General features: G+C 47.8%; 1 protein-coding gene across 5 annotated transcripts in view; it reads right to left on the bottom strand.

The window, feature by feature from the left end:
* Positions 1-334: 334 nt before the first annotated feature.
* The window catches only part of Ptpn3 (protein tyrosine phosphatase non-receptor type 3), a 163238-nt gene continuing 140056 nt past the window's right edge, over positions 335-23516 (bottom strand). For all 5 annotated transcript variants that reach the window (XM_037202637.1, XM_028883001.2, XM_028883002.2 and 2 more), the window contains 7 exons: positions 16914-17004; positions 16585-16646; positions 15587-15733; positions 7968-8096; positions 7209-7354; positions 6617-6752; positions 335-3868 (listed from right to left, as the gene is read on the bottom strand). In XM_037202637.1, the coding sequence (XP_037058532.1) occupies positions 3791-3868; positions 6617-6752; positions 7209-7354; positions 7968-8096; positions 15587-15733; positions 16585-16646; positions 16914-17004 (789 nt within the window). In that variant the 3' untranslated portion in view covers positions 335-3790. The remainder of the gene's footprint in view (positions 3869-6616; positions 6753-7208; positions 7355-7967; positions 8097-15586; positions 15734-16584; positions 16647-16913; positions 17005-23516) is intronic.

The raw sequence follows: 23516 nt of genomic DNA, 5'->3' as shown, positions 1-23516 counted from the left end.
CCTGAATGTGCCTGGACATCAAGGTAGAAGCTGCATTCTGAGGATGGGAGAGTAGATGGGAGAGCAAGTTAGGGGAGCCTGGGACCCTGTATCTGTATCACAGAACCATTCAGCATCCCTGCGAATGAAGGGTCGGGCTTTGAGCAAGCTATTGCTTTCACAGTAGTAGACACAATTCTGTATTAAAAATTGGCCACCCAATGTGAATGCTATGGCCAAATACTGCATGAGAAATCATAACCACAAAGGGGGGTAAGATGGATAGACAGCATTTGAGTTGATAGGGGCAGGGGCAGAAATCAGACATACAAACAAAAATGTTGACAGACAGTAATTGTGTTGCATAGCTTGAATGCTTTTATATTAATCAAACTCTTTTTCAGTAGAGTACCCGACAATAAGTCAGAATGAAAAACATTCCACATTTACAGAAGAACGTATTGCTGATCGACTAAGATACTTTACAAAACATGGCTTAGCACAATCCTTTGGTTGCTCCGGTGGCGCGATAGCTATCAAGTGAGTGACACAGTTAGTATCAGTCTCGGAGGTTTGATTTCCCCAGGCTGAGGTCGCAAGGGCTCTGCCCTCTTACTAGGTCTGCTCTAGGATGACAGGCAAGAACCAGGAGGGTGGCAATCTTTCTCTAAATAATTTCACAATGACAAGGGCTGAGACAACCTCTTAGGGACAAGTCACAGAAACGGGGTACGGTTCTCTAGGTCAGCTCTTCGGATCTGGTTAAGGTTAAACTGTCTCCCTGAATCACTTGTGAGCTCATCTAGTCCACCCCATCATCAGCCCCTTTCAACAAAAACACACAAACCAACAATTAACTGAGGACTGAGGGTAAAAAATCTCCGTAAGCCTTAGGTCTGGACTATGTCCTGCCGCTTACATTGTTTCCCTGCTGATACTGCCTCTTTGTTGCCTTGAGAGGATGAAGAAGCTACTCACTGCCCTGAAAGGAAAAAAAATTTAAGGATGGGGGCTGGGGAGGGAAGAGAGATCAAGCAGGAACACAGATGTGAGAGACTCTACACTAGTCTCAAAGCATCTTTAGGTAACAATGACCATGGGAGGAAACTAAAAATACTGCCACAAGGCTGAGATCCATCCACTCTGTCTCCCTACCCCTAAAAAAACTTCACTTAATAGTTCTCACCACGTACGGGTTCTAGAGAGTGATGCCAGCAGGGGTCCCATCTGGATAAAGCCAGCACATTGGGGTGTCCAATCTGACCTTCTGGAAGGTGCTAGAATGTAGGTTATAAATATCTTCTCCATTCACATCCAGCCAAATTTTCCAGGCAAAATATTTAGCCTGATGCAGTTCTTAGGATAAAACATGGTTTCTTAAGAGCAACTGTGGGATGCAGGGAAATGGGGAGCTCAGAGCTTTGGCTTTTAATTGGTAATATAATATCGACCCCGTTTACTTGGGTGTTCTGCTGTTGGGGTCATTTTCTTGTCTTGCCCTTCTCAGGATTCCGTGGACTTTGTTTCTGGCAATGTCTGCTCGTCTGCTGTGTCTGAGCTGTGGGCCCCCCCACAATGGCAGAGAGGTGAGCTGCAGCCTTTTCAAGCTTCACAGAATATTATGTAAGTGTAACAGCAGCATTTTCATGACCGCCTTCAACAACTTGATTCTAGAAAATAATAAAACAATCTCCAAGGACATTTAGAATTTGCAAGTGTTTTGCACACAGGGTGGTGATAAACATTTCTATCAAACAACGGTGGTTTGCTAAGCAGCCTGATATCCCTGAGAAGTACCCAGCATTCTCTGCTCCTCCTCCGTTTGGTGCTTTGCTGAGGGCGTTCTCAAAATCCAGGCTGAATCAGTCCTCTGTCTTCAGGGTTTTTCCCCCTCTGGAACACTGTTCTGTGAAAACTCAGTGGGCTCCACATTTCTGATGCATTTTTGGGTCAGGCACAGAGAAGTCAGCTTTCCTAGGTCTTCAGCAGCATTGGTTTATATATTCCAGGCTGGAAATTAATTTCCATAGTATAATCTCATTCTGTCTTCAAGTTCCAAGTGTTGTTTCTCTTTACTTTATGCAGAAGGAAATAACAGGCACAGACCCCAGGTTCCTAGGCTAAGGGCTGCTTGGTATTGAGTGGTATGGAGAACCATTCCAGTTTCTCATTACACAGGGCACTGGACATTGCACAACCCCACTCACATCATTGAGTAGTAAGATATGCGTGGGTAAAAGGCAGGCAGGCGGGAAGTAGATGGATATGCTGAACCTGCAGATAAAGAACGTTCAGAAACCTGGGCTCCTCTGCACAGGTCCTTACCCATCTTGCAACTAGGAAATGTATTAATTGGTTCAGTGCCTGCTAAGTATCAATGTAGCTTAATCTACTTACATGATAACATGGAAGTGTCCTTTTCCCATAAGTACCACTAAGGAACCTGCTGACATTCTTCTGGATACACAAAAACCGCTATTTAAAAATACCACCTTAAAGCATTCATGTAATTTATTTTTCCTTAAATAATAATTCGCTACAGTCCTGCCACAAATTAAAAAATCTTTACCATGGTATTCACAGAGCAGAATTCTTGAGGACAATCAAAATCCCAGAGTACTTAGAATAAATTAACATCAAATTGTGTTTATATTCAGATAGTCTGATTCTCTCCTCTGAAATGAAATGGAGACCATTGTAACTAAGGGTGAATGCACACATTTGTTCTTTTGTACAGAGACTCATTCTTTACATAAACTCAACAGTAATTTGAATCAAGTTAGGAATCCTGAGAAAGTCACCCATCACATACACACATGACACCTTCGAGAAGCAGTGTTTCTTATGGTCACTTACTAGAAGGTCTTTCCTCAGAAGGGTTCAAAATTCTGGATGGCATTTGGATGCTGCCATCCTCCCCCCTCCCCCCACCCACCCCATCCCCAGGGAAACCATCTTGTTTCAAGTGTGAGAGCTTGAAGTAGCAGCAATCCACATATTCAGTAATCGGCGATTCCAGTCATGGCGTCTGAGTGCACAGGAAGGGGTGAGCAGAGGCTCGCCCGCTCCTAAAGCTAAGACTCTGCGTGAACATGGAGTCCGGTTCCCAGTCTCGGCTGAGAAGTCACCTGAACATACATTTATGAAACTGGTTCAGGCACTGGGTGTGATCCTGAAGAAAGGAATTCGGGGGGTAGGGAGGATGGGGTGCTTTGGAACACGAGCGCAGGAGGGGGTGGAGATGAGGCCGAGAAGGGAGGGAGGGAGGGCGGGCAGCATAGACCCTGTTCATCCTCCGGCCTGAAGTCCCTTGGACCCTGCCTGTGGTACATTCATCTGAGTTTCCCCCCCTGTGTCAGGAGTAATGGACGCCAACTGCCAGGGAAGTTCAGCCCTTGGAGTCAGTCCCACACAGATCAACACACAAAACACCTGAGCAACCACAAGTAGCCACGTGGTCTGGCTTCTGGCGGGAGAAGAGTCAACAGTATTGCTGGCGTCCCCCTCTCATTGCTGGAGGATGGCCGGCAGGGGACGGTGACGCTGAGGGAGAAACACAGGTCTCAGCTGGAGATCCTCTGTTGCTTCCTTCTCTGGGCCCAAAGAAATCATAGCGGCATGCATATCTACATCGTCAGTTCCTATGTACACGATACCTTTTCCACAGAAATTGAAATTTAAAGTGCCTGGGTTCAGATAAGCTCATTCCTTCCCACAGTGACCAGCATCTCTGGGGGCCTCCAGGGGAACGTGCGTCCCCCTCTTCAGGAAGTCGCCCCAGGGAAGGAGGAATGAACGCTTCACAGTTGTCCTAACTGGGATCCAGCCTCCGGACTAAGCCTTCTTCATACACTCGAAGAATCGCTTCACACACAAACTTGTATTGGCTCTGGAAGAGAAGAGACAGCCGTCACGTCCAGAGCCCCAAGAGTGTTGCCTCACCACCATGCTTGAGAGCGTCTCTGGGGCATTCGTATTATATTTTCTCCCTGTGTGCCAGCTCTGGGCCTCGTGCTGGGGAAGAGTGAGGTGAGCTCATGTCTTCACAGGCTGGGGACAGGCTGCCCTCAGAGAGGTGTGGGCGGAGGAAAGCAGTGTGGTATGCGAGTTAAGGACCAGCGTTCATCTCTCTCTCTCTGATTACTAAACACAGCTGCTGTGGTTCCTCTTGTCACGCCTTCCTTAGCATGACAGACTGTTCTCAAGTTATGAGCACAACTAAAGCCTTCCTCTCATGCGGTTGTTAGGCCCTTGGCCACAGTCATGAGAAAAGTCACTAATGGAAGGACGGCACTGACGTGGAAGCCCGGACAAGGAAGGTCTGTTCTGAGCAGTGTATGTGCGGACCTCACTGTCCTGGCCTTGAATACTGGGGGCATGTGCAAGGGCTGGGACTGGGTGATGAAGGACAGGGACACAGGCAGGCTGGGATTTGCGTGTGGGACCAGGAATCTAGATTCTTTTTTTCTTAAGAGAGTTAGGGAAAGATGCTGACTATTAGGTCCTTCAGCATCCATGGGGGGTTGATTTTAGAACTCCCTATGGACACCCAAATCCTCAATGTTCCAGTCTTTTATATAAAATGATACAGTACTTGCTTATAGCCTCTGAGCACCCTCAACGTAACAGCCTGTATACTTTAAAAATCACCCTTTTGGCAGAACATGGTGATACATCCATTGGGAGGTAGAGGCAGGTGGATCTCTGAGTTCTAGGCCAACGGTATACACAGTGAGTCTAAAACAACCCCCATTGCAAATACTACCAAAACCCTAAAGCAAAACAAAAATTACCTCTTGATATTTCTAATGTCTAATACAGTGTGAATAGTTATACTGTATTTTGTGGGGAATAAAAATAATTTTTTTTTTTCCCAAGACAGGGTTTCTCTGTGTAGCTTTGGAGCTTGTCCTGGAACTCACTTTGTAGACCAGGCTGACCTTGAACTCACAGAGATCTGCCTGCCTCTGCCTCCTGAGTGCTGGAACTAAAGGCATGCGCCACCACCACCCGGAACATTTTTTCCCCTATCTTTTGATCTGTGACCACTTGAATCTATGGATGTAGAGCCACAGATAAAGAAGGTTGACAAAGCCTTGCTAAATTGTCCAGGTAGGCTTTAAGATTGTAATCCTCCTGCTCAACATCTAGACTAGCTGGGATTAGAGTCTTGTACCACCAGGCCTGGCTGGGGGTGCTTTGTGATTTTAAATTAGCATTTATTTAGTCTTCCAAACTTCAAAACAGGGCAGACAATGACCTTAAGTAGATAGTTTTTTTCCTTTTCCTTAGTTATTCATGGGGCAATGGGAGGGCAGCTTGCCTTTCAGGAGGTCCCACTCAGACAACAAGCATCCATACCTACTAAGTTATCTCTCTGGCCTGAGCTGGGTTTTTCTCAACTGTAGTTCCCAGGTACAAACTAAGGACCCACAATCTATTAGGGAAATCTTACAGCCTCCGTCCAGCTGCCTGTGACTGCTCCGAGCTGGTGAGAACATGGAGTTCCCGTTCCTTGCTTCACTAACTAAACCCTCTCACCCATCCTGGGGGTATTGTCAGGAGGCTGCTTCCCTGTCTTTGACAACTCATTCTTAAAAATTATTCTAGAACATTCTTAGATTCCCCTGGAGCTTTGCCCATCATGACTGAGATTACAAACCTAGCCAGTTCTACTCAACCCAAGCTTGGGTGTCTTCTATTTGGACAACTCTGTCTGGTGAATGAATGATCAAAGGCAGGATAGCTCCCATCTGCCAAATGGGGAAACTGAGACCTACAAAGGGGTTCAGGGGTTACCCAGAGGTTGTCAGTGTGTAAGGAGGAGGCCTCCTGAATCATGCTCTTCCTTTTTTTTAAAAAAAGATTGATTTATTATATATACAGTATTCTATCTGCATGTATGCCTGCATGCCAGAAGAAGGTACCAGCTCTCATTAAGTGGTTGTGAGTCACCATGTGGCTGCTGGGAATGGAACTCAGGACCTCTGCAAGAGTGGTCACTGTTCTTACCCTCTGAGCCATCTCTCAAGCCTGAATCATGCTCTTTCTACATCAACCATAGCCTGCTCTTCTTGTAGCTCAAAATGACAAGCAGATCATTTCCTCCTAAGGACACCTGTCATATCAGGCACCCTGGCTTGACAAGGTAGGAGACAGTCCATGGTGAGGGAACCTGAGTGACTTTGTTTCTTCTGATGGGTGATGATGGGATGCAAGCAGGGCTGCTCTCTGGCTGAGTGGCAAATAGGATATGCCAGAGGTAAACAGAATGCATGTAGATGGGCCCGGGCTTTGTAGTCACCGTGCCTCTGACAAGCTGTGTGAGTCTAGGCACTGACTCAGTTCCCTTGAACTTCGTTCCATTCACAGTGCCCCTGGCTATGGCCATGGCCACTCCTGTGTGAGCTCAGGGGATGTCCATCTCTGCCTTTTTGTTTTTGTTGTGTCGACAGGGTCTCAGTAAGCAGCCCTGACTGGCCTGGAATGCTTTATATAGACAAAGCTGGCCTCAGACTCAGAGACCCACCTGCCTCTGTCTTCTGTGTTGGGAGTAAAGGCATGTGCCACTATACCTAGCCAACTTCTACCATTTTCTTTCATTACTACCACTTTTTATTATTGAGTTTCTACTTACTGATGTCTGCACCATCATGGCGCGCTGGTCTCTCATTTTCCGGATGATATCCAGTGGGTAAACAGGCAGGTTCCTCTCAATTAAGCACATGGCTGTTTCCATAGTGACCAACACACCCGTTCGACCTATCCCAGCACTGAGGAGGAGAGAGAAACCATTTGTGCAAGGCCGAGCTGAACCCCCTCATTGAGGCCTGCCCCAGGGCGAGCCCTGATGTTGGTTTCAAGAACAGAAAGCACATGTTCAGGTGTGATCTTAAGAAAAAGCCCATCCCCACAGGTTCTAAGGCTCGGACTTAAGACCCATCCATGAAGTACAAAATCCACTCCTTCTCTGAGTCATGCCTGCTGTCAAGGTCAGAAACTTCAAAACAAGGAGGTGTGGTTGGGATTTTCCTTTTCAGCATCCAGCTGCACTTACATGTTTATGAATTCGTTACGTTTCAAGTGTTTAGAAATTGTTAGGAAATAAGCATAGTTTTACAGGCTCATGTTACTTGGTGGGGTAATGGTGGGTTTGGTGTCTCCCTATTTCTCCTGGTCTTTCCCAAGGGGCAGAACCATTTCACACAGAACGCCGTCAGGCTCAGTACCTGCAGTGAACCAGGGCAGGCTCACCGTCCACCCTCAGGGACCTCATGTACTTCACAAACTCCAAGAAGTCTGAGGAGTCATCAGGCACGCCGTGGTCAGGCCACGCGACATACTGGAGATGGGTCACCGTGTGCTCTTCCCCGGTCTGTGGGAGAGGTGGTGTCAGGGAGTCAGCAAAGCAATGAGCCCGCCTTGGGACACCAGCCAGGGTGGCCTTCTCCTTCCTCAGTGTCCTCCTGCCCCTCTGTGCCCAGCTCAGCTATGGTCTCAGTCAATTTCCAGCGAGCTCCCACTCTCCCAAAACATCTCCCTTGCCCCCAAAGACACGGCTTTCTTGAGCACCTTTGCCTCCAACCGTTTCTTTCATCTGTACCTTGCATCCTGCGGTCAGGTCACCCACGCTGCCTCTGCATACATGCATACATGCATACACACACTTCTGCCTGGTGTGGAGGCCTTCTTGCTCACAACAGTCAGGGGCCCCTACTATCACGCAGCTCAGCACACCTTCTATTGCTGACCTCTACCCTCAATACACACACACACATTAAATGAAGTTTACCATTTTAGCTAATTTTAGAGGTAAGGTTTACTGGCATTAAGCACAGTTAGAATGCTGGGCCACCATCACTGCAACCTCCTTCCAGAAATTCATTTTTATCACCCAGTCTATACACTCCGTAGCCGTTACCCGAAACCCCACAGGGCACCGACTGGGCCTCCCCGCCACCGGGCCCCTCAGAGCTTTGCCTACCTACCTCAGTGTTTGTGACTAGCATCTCTCGGGACACATAAGCAATGGTGCAGTCCTCCGCCTGACACTGGATGTGAAAGATGCCGTGGTCCATGACGTCAGGGGGATCCGGCCAGTACTGGTGACATTTGGTCTGTGAGAAACCAGAGAATACAAGTCAGGCTTTTCTGCAGGGCATCGCCAGGGGCAGTCAACTGCATGGCATCCCGTCACATCTGTCCAAGGAGACGTGACGGGAGGAGAAACTCAGGTGAGACCCACTTGTGCCCAGGGCCTGAAGGAGGGAGTCAGTTTACCCTCTAGGTTTGTTCACTGGGAGAGCAATAGGGCCTGGGTTTATAGGGTGGGTCAGCCTACCCGAGGCCAGTCAGCCCCGTCTGCAGCCTGGAGGGAGCCAACTTCCCCTCTGTGGTTTGTTCACTGGGACAGCAGTAGGTCTGGGTTTAGGGGCCACCTACACGCTGCCCAGGCTGACCCAGGCTCCTCAGGCCTCTCTTCTGCTCTTAGCAGCCTCTCCCACCTGAGTGCTCCTCCTCTTCCACCCCACCTCACAGAAGCCTTGGGACACGGCATTTACAACGAGCTCACCGGGTGTCAGACAGGGCCCTACTGGAAGAATTTCCTCTCCACTTATTGGCCACTTGACCCCCTTGAGTCTCAGGTGTTCACACACTGACAGGGGCTGGGGAGGTGGCAGTGTGGAGTCGCTGGTGGGTGAGGTCAACGGTGGCCATCAATACCATTGTTATGGGAGCTACACTAACTGAATCAGGTTGGTCAGGCTCCTCCAAAGTCCCCATTTAAAAAAAAAAAACTTCCAAGCTGAGACAACTATCCTTTTTCATGTGAACTGTGCCCCCACAACCTCAAATGCTTTCACAGGAAATAGGGTCTGGGACCACTGAGGGTACAGACTTTGAATCTGCCCCTCTGAGGGTTGATGGCTGTGTAAGCTGATGATGGCACATCCTCACAAAACACTACTATAACATCACGTCTCTACACACACACACACACACACATACACACACACACAATCATAATAAAGAAAAGTTGTAAACTATTTTTTTTTAAAGGTGGGTTGGGGAGATGGGCCAGAGGTTAAGAGAACTGACTGTTTCTCCAGACGACCAGGGTTCAATTCCCACTACCCACAATGGCAGCCCACAACCATCTGTAACTCCAGTCCCAGGGGATCTGAACCCTTCTTCTGGCCTCTATGGGCACCAGGCACCCACTGGTAGACAGGCATACATACAGGCTAAACATTCATATACATAAAATAAAATTAAAACAATTAAAAACAAATAAGAAAGAAAATTCCAAATGGAGCCAAGACTTCCCGTAGAGTAAAGGAGGAATCCAGTGCACTGTGCCCTCAGTGACCTACCATGGCCACAAAGCTGCTGTGACACAGTCTAGCATTCATCCTGTGCTTCGTCCCAGTGTCTCCCAATACGGCAGCTGTGGCTTTCTAATTAATGTGACGACCGTCCCACGTTCTATTTCCCCTTCCAAAGCCTGCAGCCTCTTCCATAGGCCACCGTAGCTCCCATCCCTGGCTTCCACATCCAGTGCAAGTTTAGCTTGTTCATAGTTACTCTGCCAAATATTGACTCATTTAACAATAATAATTATATATTATTACTATTATAGATGTCTGGTTGGCCCAGCTAGCTCAAGCCACCTTCTTGCCTCGCCCTCTTGAGAGCTCACACTATAGGCATGTACCATCATGCACAGCTTAAAGAGAAAAACGAAAATTCTTCCTCAAATCTAGACTGGTCCCCATGGAAGTAAAAATGACATTTGTTTATAGCAGAAAAGGTGGTATAGCCAACAGACACATGGGACTTGTTGGAAAACAGCTCTCCTCGCCTTCCTCTCAAATGTCACAGTGAATATCTGAAATGAAAGTGTGCTGTGGGGGCTGGATGGGAAATCTATCCTGGTGGGGAGTCACCCTCTGCCTCTCCAAGGTTCAGAGCACTTGCTGTCTGTCAGCAGGCCCAGGGGCAGGGCTGCCAGACAAAGACTGAACGCTTGCCTGCCTGTCTGTCCATCTGAACCTGTGTCTATCTCACGTGTACAGACAGGAGAAGAAAACTGCTCCATGGGCTCCCCAGGGTCCTGCCCTAGGACAGCCAGGGTAAGATCCCCTCCAAAGCGAAACGCCCCTGTGTCAGGCCGAGTTACACAGACCTGCATTCCCTAGGATCTTGATCCACAGGGAATGTGCAGGGAACTGGACTCATTTTAGGTCTAGCTGGATCTGGACGCACTGGGGGTGCAGTACAAGAATCAGAAGTCTATGGAGGGTCTTGCTCTCCATCCTGTTAATATGTTCTAGGATGCAGTGTGTATCTTGCAAGCCTGTCTCTCATGCCTGCTGGGGGAGAGGTACAGAAGGCCCACATCTTCTGAATAGTATCTGCTAAGCCCCATGGGGGTGCTTTTATGGACATTGCTTATATTGGCCTCAAGACCACTCCCTGAGGTAGGGACGGTGACTCTGAATGGATTAACTGGGGCTCAGAAGATTCACCCCGTGTCAGGTCACAAGAACTGTGGGAGAGAGCCTGAATTTCATTCCAGGCTGATGCCTTCTGGAGGGACAAGTAAGTACACATCAACAAGGCTGTGAGGACAAGAGGAAAAAGGGGCCTGCCACCACAGAGAAGCAGGCTGTGGGAGGACAATGGCCAATGTGGTTGGGAGGCCACAGCTACTGGCAGATATTGCCAGAAGGACTTCGTACTGTCTCCACGAGGCGCTGAAGGCTGATGAGACTGCTCTCATCTTCTGGTCCTAGCCATCCAGTAACTCTGAGAAGAGGATTTGGGAAGGAAAGGTGACCGTGAAATGGCTTGGGAAAGGAAGTGCTTTAGGGGACCAGAGGAACATGCTGAAGCTTGGGTTCCTGGCAGAGGAAGAATGTCTCAGGAAGATGGGCCAGATGGGGTTTGTGGGAGAGCCGTGGGTCCAATTAAGAAGGCTGTATCATCAGCTCTTGATTTCTTGCTAACTTAGTCGGTCAACAAGCATCCTTGGGGGAGGGCGTGATGAATCAGCGATGCTATGGCATTATGCTCTGGGTGCTCGCCAATCCAGTCAGAGTTAACGCAGGTAGAAAGGACAGGTACAGGTTGGGGCAGGACAGGCAGGAGTGACAGATGTCCTGGACAGAGCGGTCAGGGAGCTCAGGACTAAAAAGTCTACAATGGATGAGGCAAGGACGGGTCATTTAGGCCAGAGGAAGAGGAGGATCATTTAGGCCAGAGGAAGAAGAAACAGAATGCAAAGGGTCACCTGGGCACCTAGGGGGCAGTAGACCACTCAGGAGAGCGGCACCAAGGGCCAGCTGGTCTGGAGACAGGCAACATTTCGCTCTGTGCATTTAGGAACCACTACAGGGGATGCTGGCCCAGACCCACAGGCAAGGCCCAGCTGAAGGGAAAGTGGACGGACAAAGTGGGAATCACATAGGTGCCAATGCCATTAAACAACGGTGAGTGGACGAAGAGAAGAGGTGGGGGAGCTGAGACCTGCTTCAGATGGCTCGTGTGGGTGGCCAAGTAGACTGTGCCTCTGGCTCAGATGGTACACTCAGGGGGATGGGCCCCATATGTGTCCATGTGGGGGGCTGGTTGGTGGCTTTGGGATCATCTTACATAACAGCACTAGGTGGGAGATGTGTCCAAGCAGAGAGTAAGCAGTTGGCCTGGGGGTTCACGAGATGGAAGGTTTGTGAGACCACCCGAGGGCATCCAGAGAATAACCAGACTCAGAAATCAGTTCCACGGGGAGGGAGCCATCCAACTTCTACATGTACTTTATCAAGCACAGACAGGGGACAAGGGAGTTGCAAGGGAGGTCTGGGTCACCCCAAACCTCTTCCTGTCAACCTCACGACAGTCATGGGCTTCGCTCTACTCGGGGCAAACCCACTGTCTCTGGTCCAGGGAGACAGTGGGAGACTGCGGCTTAGCTCCCTAGAAATTCATTCTCAATACACAGAACCACTCGAGAGACAGGCATTGTCCTTTGTGGTGATGTGGAAAGGGGAACCTTACAGTCCTATTCAAAGTCTGTGCTTTAAGTGACTAGTGGGACAGGAAAGGAGATGAGCCACATGATTCTTAGGTAGATATAAAATACAGCCACCACCAACCCCCAAGAGGAAACCATCTGATGGAAGGCAAGGGAGATTGGTTCCCCCAAGCCTCGACAGAGAACCTATCCAAAACCACTCTCGGGAGACGTGAAGAAGGACAGAGAGGTCAGTGACCCTGCAGGTTGCAAGCTCTCTGAGCACAGGTGATGAGAGACGCTGCAGGTGGCTCCCTGAACACAGAGATTGACAGACGCAGTGGAGCACAGGAAGGGCATGGACTCTAGTCCACACCTGCTGGGAGACCCACTTTCCCACAGGCGCGACACCGGGAGAAAGTTCATCTTCCAGCAGAAGAGGGGCAAGCCATCCATTCACCGGGAATGACTGTATGGGAAGAAACGGCGGTCGCCTGGGCCTGGAGGACAAAGGGTGCAGGTCACCCGAGAGTCTGTAACAGGAGAAGGAAGCAGACACTTCGGATTTTGAAAGAACAGGTTTCTAACTATTGATGAACAACAAAGTAAGCTGCCAGGGCCAGAGATGCTGAAGGGATGGGCAGGCCTCCTGGGACTCTCTAACCCATGGAAGCAGGGTGGCGAGTTACACTACGGAAAGGCTGGGAAACAAAGAAAGACACTGGGTCATGAGAGGACCTCAGAGGACAGGAAAGGCTGGCTGCAGCCTGGAGCTGGAGGGGCAGGCCCTGGAAGAGCGAGCGGATGGATGAGGGTGAGGTTTCGAGGATCACAGAAAGGACCTCAGAGGACAGGAAAGGCTGGCTGCAGCCTGGAGCTGGAGGGGCAGGCCCTGGAAGAGCGGGTGGATGAGGGTGAGGTTTCTCAGATCACAGAAAGGACCTTTTTTCCCACCCTGAGCTGGAACAAGCAGATGGGGGGAAGGAGGGGCTGCCACCTGAGCTGGTCATCTGTCACCTGCCATTCCTTCAGGGGCTCCCTGTTCTGAGGAGAAGAATGACTTCTAGCTGGAAAAGCGAGAGTGGACTTTCAAACAGCAAGAAGCCTGACCCCAGCGAGCCAGTGCTGAGTCACTGGGCCGACTCAGGTGTCAGCTCTGAGGAACTACATCATGAATTCAAAGACCTCAGGGAACAGTGGAGTGTCAGCTCCACAAATCGCTCCTGAGGAATCGTGGAGTCTGGGCACGCAAAGTTCCAGAATACAAGGCCAAATAAAGGCAGGCAGAGCACAAAATACCTGCTATTGATAACACACCAGAATTGGAGGCTGCCAGGAATGCAGGCAGATTCTTCTTTTATTTTTATTTTTCCTCCGAGACAGGGTTTCTCTGTGTCCTAGCTGTCCTGGAATTCACTCTGTAGACCAGGCTGGCCTCGAACTCACAGAGATCCGCCTGCCTCTGCCTCCCAAGTGCTGGGATTAAAGGCGTGAACTGCCACTGCCTGGCTATGGAGGCAGATTCTTGTTCATAGGAGTCAAGTGACTCACTGTGCCTCCAAGAAAGCCTTAACCTGGGTCTAGGGCCCCTTGGACATTCTGTCCCTAACACTAGCCCTATTTTCACAATACATAGAAAATGAGCTGAGTGTTGCTTGCTTTAGATAGAGGGCTTGGGAGAGAAGAGCACTTGGACTTTAATATCAGTGTTTTTTTAGATTTGTTTCTCTTGTTTGTTTTGAGACAAGGTCTCAATGTAGCCAAGGTTGGCCTTGAGCTTATGTAGTAGGGGGGTGGCCTTGAACTCCTGATCCTTGTACTTCTGCCTCTTGATTGCTGGATTCCAGGCGTTTGCTACCATGCTTGGCTCTGTTTAACACTTTTTGAAATTTTTACACAGACTTTTACTTGGCTAATGATACAGGATTTATATTTAAGAAACATATTTGAAAGGTTATTAAGGCAAAACAAAAATAAGTTTGTTTAAAGAAAGTAAAACCACAAACAAATACAGTGCAATTCTGGTAATAGTCATCAAGGTAAATTCAAACAAATATTGATACTGCTGGCTAACATGTCTATAGCATTAACTGTGATCATAGCACATGGGAGGGCTGAGACAGGAGGAATACCACCAGCTTGCTATATAGAGAGTAAAATCTATTCCCCCCAAATAAAACAAAAGCCACAAAATAACAACAACAACAAAATGACCATGTCTCAAGCACTCTTTGAAGAGGCTTCCTACAGTAACTAGCTTAGTTCCCCTCCAGCCCCACAAAATGGATGCTGCTTTGCATGATTCCTTAATGACACAGGCAGGAAGTGAGAACAGGAACTGACCCTGTCTGGCCTGGGGGTCGGCTTTCTTATGCCACATAACCAGACAGATGCAGGCACTTCGGGAAAACACAGGGGCCGCACTTCAGCTAGCTTAAGGAGCTGGGAGTCTCTTAAGTTCAAAAAAGGGCCAAGTTATTCCATCTCTTATTAAAACAAAACAGACAAGAATGAGGCTCTCGGACAGAGAAATGAGATGAACCACAGAGCAAGGTGATTTCAGCTGGGCTGCAGCCTCTCACAGTAACGGGAAAACAGGTAACAGCAGAGTGAGCAGGATTAGCGGCTGCTCCAACCGTGCGTCCTTAGTGCCTCTGAGGAACAGCGTTCAGGGAGAAGTTCCTATCTCCAGGGGGACGTCCCATGTTTTTATTCTGATATATGGGATGAGAGAGATTCTAATCAATTCGAGAGTGACTCAAAGGTCGGAGTCAAGGGTAAGACAGAGAAGTAAGGTAGCTAAACGAGCTAAATCCAAAGGATGATGACGACGTCTGCTGGACACTGGAAACACACAGTCCTCCGAGCTCTTTATATATACTGTCCAGTCTTCCCCATTCCCCCGAGGTGGGGGCACTGTGACTGTCTCCAGGACACATCGAGGAAAGCCAAGGTCAGACAGGCGAATGACTCAATCAGGAGGAACTGTTTTCAGCCCAGTCTGGCCTAGTGCGGGATAGAGATGCCAAGAGTCAAGGACATGCATATCAGAGGGAAGAGACGTTGCCTTTGCAGACTACAATCTCACTGTGTGGGCAGAGGCACGGGCGGGCGGCACAGTGGTTCTGGGGCAGGCAGGGTGAGGAGAGAAATACCACTTCCTAGCCTGTCTTTCTAAAAACTATTTGTAGATTTACTATCTTATGTGTATGAGTGTTTGGCCTCCCTGAAAATGGTCTATGCACCATGTAGTAGGTGCTAGTGTCTGTGGAGATCAGAAGAGGGTATTAGAGCCCCTGGAAATGGAGTTACAGGTAGTTGTGAGCTGCCATGTGAATGCTGGGAATTGAACCCAGGTACTCTGGAGGAGTACCCTGTGCTCTTAACCATGGAGCCATCTCCCCAGCCCTTCTAACTTGTTTTAATGGATCCACCTGAGGGAGTGGGCAAGAGGAGGCTGAGTTCCTTCTCATCCCTGCAGGTGTCCATTTGGAGATGAATAGGTCACTCACTAGGAGACCCTTCCCAGCCCTGAGACTCAGGCTCCACACAGCACAATCTCCACACATTTGAACTGGAAGTCGTGTCACTTACCCGCCCTCGCTCTGTGAGAGTGGTCAGCATGACGACAAGAGACAGCTTCTGATCCCAGACAACTTGCCAGAACTGTGCACAGGTGTGTGGCAGGGGTCCCTGAGTGGCAATGTACTTGTTTACAAGGTTAGCAGCAGGCATCTCCATCTATGGGGAGGAAGGTGAGGCATCATCGACGGTCAGCTGCACAAGCTGGGCAGGGTTCTCCACTGTACATTTTTCTAATAGCTGGCTGAATCACACCAGAAAAGGGGCTTATCCACGCCCAGCAGGAGAAAGAACAACAGCTGGGGCACAAAGCCCTCTCCAGTTCTGACAGTAACAAGAACGGAGTAGTGGAAAGCCTGATTCAAGCAGTTCTCACAGGGGCAGTCCCGCGAGGTCATGAATTAGCCCCCAGTGGCCTCAGGGGCCAAGTCTGCCATCTGGCTACCTAACAGTGGTTTTCAATGTGGTCCACAACAGAAAAAGTTTGCAGACTCTGGCGGATAAGGGAGAAATTTATGTTCAGGTAAGTTGCCCATGATGAGTAGGTCCCCATGATAGGAAAACTTCTTCCTTTTTTCTCTTTTGGGACACACACACACACACACACAACACACACACACACACACACACACACACACACACGAAGACTTTTACTTGTAGGCAGGTTGACACTAATAACTGGTGGGCAAAACACATAAAGTTACAAACAATATCACTGGTAGAAATAAACACAGAAACGGCAATAGCCCAGTACACGGGCAGGTGGGTGATGGAATTAGAATGTGTTTGGATGCATCTCTCAAAGTTTCGTGGCTTTTTAAGTTACTCCGCGAACCTGACTTTGCTCCCTTGTAAAGTGAGACCACTCATTTTCTCACAGAGCCACTGCACTAGAACGGTGGAGTGAACAGGAGTGTGTTTTGTCATGGGCAAAGTCCCCCATGCTGTCCCCACTCTCCTTACTAGATCAATGTGCTCTTTTTTTTTAATCGCCCAGATTCCCAGCTTACGTTCACATAACTCGCGTTAATATAATCTTCATTTCCCTGCAATAATACCCGGGTGGTGTCATCTGCCGGAGAGAGAAAAATTTACCCATTATTCTGAGTGTTATCTTTATCATCCCAAGTAAACAAGGGTTCAGCTCCCAGGCCCACCTGCAGCTCTCGCCTCATTAGCATAGACACTATTCCCCAACTGTTCTCAGTCTGAGATGGCTGCAATAAAGCTGGTGGTGTCTACAGACACACTGAAAGCCCGTCCAGAATCCCAGACAATCTGTTTTAAAAGGGAAGCATTATCTCATGTGGGGGGAGGAGGCATCGGGCCGGATACTCACAAGGCAACACATCTTTGTATCGGTTTTTATCCAAATTCTGAGGCATCTTTGCAAATGTGACGGCTAAGCCTGGCTTCTTTCTGTAGAGTTGCTATCAGACAAATAAAGAAATTAAAAAACAACAATATCAAGTCCCACAAAACCTCATTGCTATGAAAAAAATCTGAAAGGATATCCTAATGGCAAAGGTCTTCACTTAAGACCCCAATTTTTTTTTTTTTTTTTTTTTTTTTTTTTTTTTGTGTGTGTGTGTGTGTGTTTTGTTTTGTTTTCAAGACAGGGTTTCTCTGTGTATTCTTGGCTGTCCTGGAACTCCCTCTGTAGACCAAGCTGGTCTCGAATTCAGAGATCCGCCTGGCTCTGCCACCTGAGTGCTGGGATTAAAGGTGTGCGCCACCACTGCCTGGTGAGACCTCCCAATCTTAACATTTCAAGACCTCAGTAAGAAATCCTGTCTTGGTAGAACAAACCAACTAAAGCCTTATATATATATATCGAGATTTGAGGGTGTGTAGGGGAAAGAAGGTAGGCAGGGGTTGAGTCACAGACAATGGATCCAGGTAAAACCTTATTTAACGGCAATTGCTTGGCAGGTGTGGGGGATGGAGAGGAGGAATTCTGACTCATCTAAGTTAGTCTAAAACCACATTTTCCTCCAGTTCAATGAAATGAAACATATTCTTTGCTTAAGAGCAAGACTACTTCATTCACCATTTCGGGACTACATCTCCACAGCAGAACAGTGATCCTGATCCAGTAACTTCATTTAAAGAGACAGTTCTTCATGCATACAATTGCCACTAGAAATGAAAATAAAGCATTCTCTGTGCAGACTGGACGGACAGGTAATATGGTCCTGACATGATTCTCACCGCCAACGTGGAAGTATTAGGACTTTTGTACGTGGCAGTCAGAGGTAACTACTCAGCACAAGATCCTACGTAAGAGGACAGACTCAGGTCTGAAGGAAGCGGGCCCTGCTTCCCTTATCATTTCTATACAGCTGTTTCCACAACTGTCACCAAGACCTTCCCACAAGTGCTTCTTAGTCGCTCTCCAGGAACTTAGGCCATTTTCCCCCTTCTCAATGGTGATGGAAAGGGTATTTTTTTTTTTCTTACTGCAAATTTGGGAAATTCAGACTGGTACTAAGTTAAAATAAACATAAAAACAAACAAACAAACAAAAAAACCAAACTACTTGTAATGTTACAACTCTGAGGTGGTCTTTTCATACATTTTCTCAAGCTTATTATTTTCTGTATATACATGTATGCAAACATACATAAGTCTGTATGTAAACAAACACAATGCATGTATATACTGTCCCCTTATAATATTTTTTATGTTTGAGTGTTTTGCCTGCATGTGTATTTGTGCACCATGTGTCTGGTGTCCATATAAACTAGAGGAGGAGCCGGGCGGTGGTGGCGCACGCCTTTAATCCCAGCACTTGGGAGGCAGAGCCAGGCGGATCTCTGTGAGTTCAAGGCCAGCCTGGGCTACCAAGTGAGTTCCAGGAGAGGCGCAAAGCTACACAGAGAAACCCTGTCTCGAAAAACCAAACCAAACCAAACCAAACCAAAACAAAACAAAAACACTAGAGGAGGAGCCAGTAGGGATGGTGCACGCCTTTAGTCCCAGCTGTTGGGAGGCAGAGGCAGGCAGATCTCTGTGAGTTCAAGGTTAGCCTGGTCTACAAAGTGAGTGCCAGGGCTACACAGAGAAACTATCTCAAAACAAAACAAAAACAAACAAAAAACCCCCCAAAACTAGAGGAGTGCCTAAGATTCCCTGGAACTGGAGTTACAGACAATTTTGAGCCTCAATATGTGTGTTAGATATGAAGCTGGGTCTTCTGGAAGAGCAGCAAGTGCTCTTAACCACCCAGCTATCTCTCTAGCTTCTTAACATTAATATTACCTTCTTAACATTAAAAAATGAGAATGAAGTACATGCTGGTATTTTTCATGTTACAGTCAATGGAAATAAAGTATCCTAAAGATAGTTTTTTGGTTTTTTGTTTTGTTTTGTTTTGTATTGTTCTGTTTTTCAAGACAGGATTTCTCTGTGTAGCTCTGGCTGTCCTGGAACTTGCTCTGTACACCAGGCTGGCCTTGAACTCACAGAGATCCGCCTGCCTCTGCCTCCTGAGTGCTGGGATCAAAGGTGAGTACCACCACTGCCCAGTTGTGATAGTTAATCTTGATTGTCAATTGGATTGAGAGACACCTAATTTAGACAAGGAAAACTCAGGGACAGAGCAACAGCGAGTGTGGGTGGCACCATCCCTAGGACCAGGATGGAATAGAATGCAAGAAGGAGGTTGCCTGTGACAGACATCGCCTCTCTGCCTTCTGGTTGCTGGGAGGCAAGCAGCTCTGCTTCACATGCCCTGCACAGTGATGCTCTGTTTCACATGCCCTGCACAGTGATGCTCTGCTCCACATGCCCTGCACAGTGATGCTCTGCTCCACATGCCCTGCACAGTGATGCTCTGCTTCACATGCCCTGCACAGTGATGCTCTGCTTCACATACCCTGCACAGTGATGCTCTGCTCCACATGCCCTGCACAGTGATGCTCTGCTCCACATGCCCTGCACAGTGATGCTCTGCTTCACATGCCCTGCACAGTGATGCTCTGTTTCAAAAACAGGTCCAAGGAGCTAGGCAACCATGGCCATGACTTTCAAAACCATGAGCCCAAACAATTCCTTCCTCCCTTTCAGCTATTTCTCTTGGACATTAGACACAACAGCAAAAAGCTAACACAATATTCCTCAGAAAAAGCTTCAATGACAATTTTCGTTAACCCCATGTTTTACAAATCTCTGACAAGACAAGTCCTATGATGCACACACTTCTTTAATTATGACCAGCCAAATATTTCTCAAGCTAATTTAAACCAAAAGATCTCAGCATCTCCTAGCCAGCGAGCGCTCTAGGAAACACTGATCTTGTTGTTACGCCGTATCTGTTTCCTATATTGCAAGACATTCTCTACTCCAATGATTTTTTAATGGCTCGATAATCTAATTATTATAATTTATCTTAATTTTTAGTCTACTTTGTTGTTAGCTCATTTTGCATTCTTCTTACTCTGATAAGTATCTGAGAACAGAATCACAGCTTCTGAGCATATTTTCCAGGACTCTGAAATGTATTGCCCTGCAGGAATGGAGATTGGTCAGTTTATCAAGCTGTAGCCAACATCCTTAATCAAGATTGCTTTGCATTTTTGAATGGGGAGGCTGAACACCCACTCCCAGCCCTATTTCTGTGCATTGTATTGTTTTATAAACTGGCATCTGTTAGGTCTGTTTCTCTCATTAGACAAACTGCATAGAACCTACCAGAAGAGAGTTAACATGGAGATAAGGGGTCATAAGAATGGTACTGTATCTGTATCTTATACATCTACTGACATTTTGAATTCACCAACTCTCCAAGAACTCAACTACCTATGACCTTGACAGTTTCAGCACCTAACAGTCTAAAGGTAGCTGCTGAACCCACTCTAAAATAGGCTTTTACAGACTGTGAGTGCATTCCAGGAATGAACTTGTGATTTATTGGAGGTTCTGGCCAGATGCTGACAGAAGGAGAGTACAGAAACCAGTCACATTTATCTAAATAGCATTTTTCTTCTAACCGATTAACTATGTGGAGGTAAAATCCAATTAATTGAATATGAACCAGCACCTCTAGCCTATAGGCAAGAAGACAGATATATTTTCAAGTAACAGAAATGTAAATGCAATCAACCTGCGTTCTGGCAGACAAGCATAGACCCAGCTTAAGGTGTTATTTATCATAAGATTTTACACATGTCTCAGTGGGAATGACTTGTTGAGAGCATTATAAGGCACAAAGTAACTTTTTAAAAATTACCTGAATGCAGCCGTGGTGGTTTGAGTAAGAATGGTCCCCATAAGTTCATATATTTGAATATGTGGTCCCCAGTCAGTGGAACTATTTGGGAGGGATTAGGAGGTGTGGTCTTTTTGGAGAAGGTGTGTCACTGGAGATAGGCTTTAAGGTTTCAAAAGACATTCCCAGTGCCTCTCTGTCTTGAGGTTGTGTTTCAAAATGTGAGCTCTCAGCTACTGCTCCAGAGCCACGCCTGCCTGCTGTCATGCCCCCAACCACGGTGATCATGAACTCTAACCCTCTTAAACTGTTAGCCCCAAATAAAGAAGACCTAGGATCCCTCCCACTACACAGCTCTGTAAGCTCTTGCTGGTTCTCTCTCCTAAGCTCCCACTATGAATCTATAATAAACCTCTAAAATCAAAACACACACAGAAAAGGAGAAGAGCAGAAAACCTATTTATATGATTAAAAAAAAAAAATCACAAAACCTCCTGAGAAGGACTGCGAATGAATACAAATGGAGTCTGGTTTGGCCTTTGGGAGGCCTGGCAATACTCTCAAGTCTGCATGCATTTTGCAAAGGCTGATGCTGGCTAGGATGGAAGCAGTTCACTGGGAATGGAATTCCAACACAGTCTCAGCAGGGACAGGAGCAGGTGTTAAGCACTCACTTTCCCACTTTTCTCAGGACCCTAGGGTGACTGTGAAGACCCTGCTGTGAGCCAGGTCAGAGACACAGGGGAGTGAGTTAGGTCTCCGTGGTGGTGGTGGTCGCAATTAGAGACGAGGCATTTAAAAGAACAATGTACTAGGAAAAAAACACTTTGCTTTGATTATTCTAGGGCACAGTCCCTGACTTCTGTCCTAGAATCTGGGGGCCTGAGAGGCAGGGTCCCTAGGGAAGGGGAATAAAACTGCATACTGTTACGATAAACTATGAATATTTAGGTCCTACAGTGCACCACCCTCATCATACCAGAGTGTGGTCCAAGCTCTGGAGGTGAGAAGAAATGATGGGGATGTTGGCTGAAAGAAGATGCTAAGGAGCAGAGGGATCTAAGTGACGATCACATGTCCACTTGAGCTGTCTCTTGAGCTGAAGAGCTGACCTTCTCTAGCACATACAGGCAGCTGGACAGAGACAGGGCTTTGCACCAGCTTCCTGGCTTCAGGGTGCTCTGATCACCCTAGACAACTTACTCTTGTCATTCAGCCAGGGCGTTATGACTGGATCACTGCCCTTCCAATGAGGCCTTCAGTCATGCAATGGGCTCCAGTTAGAGGCCATGGCCAGAGCCAGCATAGCAAATGAGAGCCACCACCAGCAGGAGCAGAGAACGCTTTGAACCTCAGGATGGGGAAGGGCAGGTGACAAGGGACAGGGAAAGGTAAGGTGGGGAGAGGAGGCGAGGCGACCCTGGCTAAGGAGAGGGCAAAGTGCAGCTAGCATCTGAGTCAGAGGTGACTTCAAAGATACCTGCTGTCTACACCCCACAGTCACCACTCAACTGTCCCCTCCACTGAATGCAGGGATCATGTTTCATTGGCCAGACAGAGCTGAAGGCCAGCACTGTGCCTGTCACACAGTAGGTGCTCAGTAAAAACACTGCAGTGTTGGGAGCGGCTACTTTACAAAAGAGCGGAAGCCAGTGCCCAGCTTGGGGTCCTGGGCCACAATCCTTGTTACCTGGAAGGCTAAGGCCTGGGCTACACAGTGAGCTCAAGGATGGACTGGAAAACTCAATGAGATCCTTTCTCCAAGAACAAATAAACAGGGGCTGGAGAGATGGCTCAGTGGTTAAGAGTGCTTGCTGCTCTTGCAGAGGACCTGCGGTCCATTCCTAGCTCACCGCCGTTTGTAACTCTGGTTCCAGGGAACCTGACTCCCCGCTTCGGACCTCCACAAGCACCAGGCATGTATGTGGTGCAGACACGCATACAGACAAAACACTCAAAAACACAGTAACTCTGAAAGAATGAACAAACAAACAAATGGGCTGGGGGCGCAGCTGAGCAGCAGAGCACGTGTCTGGCTCTCATGGAGCCCCGGGTTTAATCCTTAGGACAGAAACAAAAACAGAAACAAAAGGTGGAAGCCACATGACTGAACCATGACAAGTCAGGCTTTCTTAGACATGGCGCCATATAATTAAGCCAAGGAGAGCCTAGTCTCAGAATGGCGCCAAGACGTGGCTCTCCTGGCACTATCTGGTGGAAGCATTAGCAGTTTACCCTTCCCGGGAGACACTGAAGACGTCCCTTTTCCTCTATAAATGTATTGCACACTCATCTTTGCAGGCTTTATTCCTTCCTTCCTTCCTTCCTTCCTTCCTTCCTTCCTTCCTTCCTTCCTTCCTTCCTTCCTTCCTTTCTTTTCTTTCTTTCTTCTCTTCTCTCTCTTCTCTCTCTCTCTCTCTCTCTCTCTCTCTCTCTCTCTTTCTCTTTCTTCCATCCTCTCCCTCCCTCCCTCCCTCCCTCCCTCCCTCCCTCCCTCCCTCCCTCCCTCCCTTTCTTCCTTTTTGAGACAGGGTCTCTGTAAGGATTATGTCCTTAATTACATCACCAGCCTGTGACAGCATCCCAGCCTAAAAAACAGGCATGCCCTCTCTTTTCTGTACGCTCTCCTTCTGGACTCTCCCTCCTCTGCATGCTCTCTCTCTCTCTCTCTCTCTCTCTCTCTCTCTCTCTCTCTCTCTCTCTCTCTCTCTCTCTCCCTTTCTCTCCCCCCCC

This window comes from Peromyscus leucopus, chromosome 2 (genome assembly GCF_004664715.2).
Source record: "Peromyscus leucopus breed LL Stock chromosome 2, UCI_PerLeu_2.1, whole genome shotgun sequence".
NCBI lineage: Eukaryota > Metazoa > Chordata > Mammalia > Rodentia > Cricetidae > Peromyscus > Peromyscus leucopus.
The sequence above is the reverse complement of the archived record's forward strand: the minus strand, read 5'-3'. Positions and strand labels throughout refer to the sequence as shown.